General features: G+C 41.3%; 1 protein-coding gene across 1 annotated transcript; it reads right to left on the bottom strand.

Moving 5' to 3' along the window:
* Positions 1-644: 644 nt before the first annotated feature.
* On the bottom strand, positions 645-1,036 carry PHALS_00888 (uncharacterized protein; the record flags this gene model as incomplete). Its single annotated transcript, XM_024730644.1, has 2 exons — positions 645-730; positions 799-1,036. 2 exons carry the CDS (start codon positions 1,034-1,036, stop codon positions 645-647), a joined length of 324 nt encoding a protein of 107 aa, XP_024580901.1.
* Positions 1,037-2,018: the final 982 nt, after the last annotated feature.

Here is a 2,018-nt window from a genome sequence, read left to right as displayed (position 1 = left end):
TCCATGCATATGCAACCCAAACCTTTGCATTAGCTATCCAATTTATGTATCCAATCTTGTCCATTTCATCCAGCCTCAAAAGATACCACACAGTAGTTTTGTTATACTTCTTTTGTTTCCACCAATGTAGTCGCAAACCCCACCCGAGCACGGAGAAATAACCGCCTCGTGCACACGCGATTTTACACTGATTCTCAATATCAACCTGATACTTCATCTTAGACAGTAATGCTTCATACGAGAATTGTTCAGAATAAAGATAACCCACATAAAAATTCCACAATACGACGTTTGGGTCGTCAAGTCTGATGTGATTTTCTTGTAAGCCCAACTCTTCAAAAAGGTGTTCAGTTGGCATTCTCATCGACTTGTAATGATGTAGAAGCCTCACACCGATCTCATAGATCATCTCTGATGTAACGGCGCTCAATTCGATTTTGGCAAAATCTTTGCCGAGCTGAATGATGTGGATGTGGTAGAGACGCAACAAACAGCGAAAAATCAAGTCGTACCCAAGAGAAGGCTCATGTTTGTATGCTTTAAGCACCGCACGTGTCCATCTAATAAACCACAGACTCTCAAGAAACGGTCCCGGGAATTTCGTCTCGTATCTCTTGATAAGTCGTAGTGCAGCGCCTTCCTTATCAGACGCAAATCTGATGTAGAGATGCGGATAAAATCTCTTCACGATGCCCAGACTCATGATTTTCTCCCAAATGTTCTTGATCCACTGTGGGGATTCAAATCTCTCCTCAGCAATGCCATTGTCGCTATCTACCAACGTATCAGCGTGCATACCTAACTGCTGATAGGCCTGAGTAGAGCCAGTCGGAGCTGCAGTCTTGTTGGCATTTTCGATGCCAGGCAGTAAATCTGTTGAGGAAGTGTCGACATAGTTGAGTAAAGTGCAGCTTGATACGACTACAATGCAGATCAGCCACGACGAGAACGAATGTTGATAAGTCATCAGTTTCGTTGACGACGAGTGAGCGAATTGAAAAGTTACTGCTTGTTTTGAAGGAAACACAATTGTCATTGGCAAGGCTGATCAGATCAGGCCTTCGACCACGACTCTACATCTTCTTATTGAAAGTAAAAAGCTTTGGAAAAACTTGAGAAGAATTTAAGCATATCCAAATCACTACATATGCCTTTATTACAGAAAAACAGATGATGAATTCATATAGTATACAAGTTGCGAGTGTCTTATTATCGTAATATCACGTGGCCATTATTAATTCTGTCTGTCCTAATCTCGAGATATTGATCCAATACGCTTGGCTCTCCAGCTGACGTACGTCTGGATTTATTAAGTCTTCGCTGCTGAAGATTATGCATGTTGCTGAATTAGACAAGAAAAAGCTACAAAGCCTTCACGAAACTAAGGAAATCATCTCAAGGTAACTACTGATCACATTGCGAGAGCTACCTCAATCAAGAAAGAAGCACTATATACACCCATCAAACTTATATAGAAGCATCTTACTACTGTATATCATATTAAACTGCCAGCCACTCAAAGCAGTTGGAGAAAGTATGCAAGTACGTGGGAGGCTCAACGTTTTTGACTTTCATCTTAAATATCGTATAAGCTGATTACAACAAAGCCCATGATTGCTGGGACAACCGACTAGGATGTATGACTATACCACAAAAATTATGACAAAACACCTGACAACTTTGTAGGCAATGCAGTTCATAAGGCAAGTAGCTCTCGTCAATGTATATGATGTTATAAAGGAGGAACTGCAAACTTGCTTTTGGCTTTCATAAGCATTTTCATTTCTTTAAGTACCTGCACTAGATTTCACGGGTTTTAATAGTCACTATTTTAAGAAGTGCGAGCCGAGCAACTATGGATTTACGCGATTGTATAATGGTGCGGACATCATATAACGCCTCGATTGGTGGTATCTACAGCCTGCTAATTAGCCGGAACTGTAGCGTTATTTGCTTGCAAAGTCTCCGATTAGTTGATTTAAGCCGACACCCGGTGGCGTGGGTCGAGTGGTCAATGT

The sequence above is a fragment of the Plasmopara halstedii genome (assembly GCF_900000015.1).
Source record: "Plasmopara halstedii genome assembly, contig: Scaffold_1211, whole genome shotgun sequence".
Lineage (NCBI taxonomy): Eukaryota > Oomycota > Peronosporomycetes > Peronosporales > Peronosporaceae > Plasmopara > Plasmopara halstedii.
The sequence above is the reverse complement of the archived record's forward strand: the minus strand, read 5'-3'. Positions and strand labels throughout refer to the sequence as shown.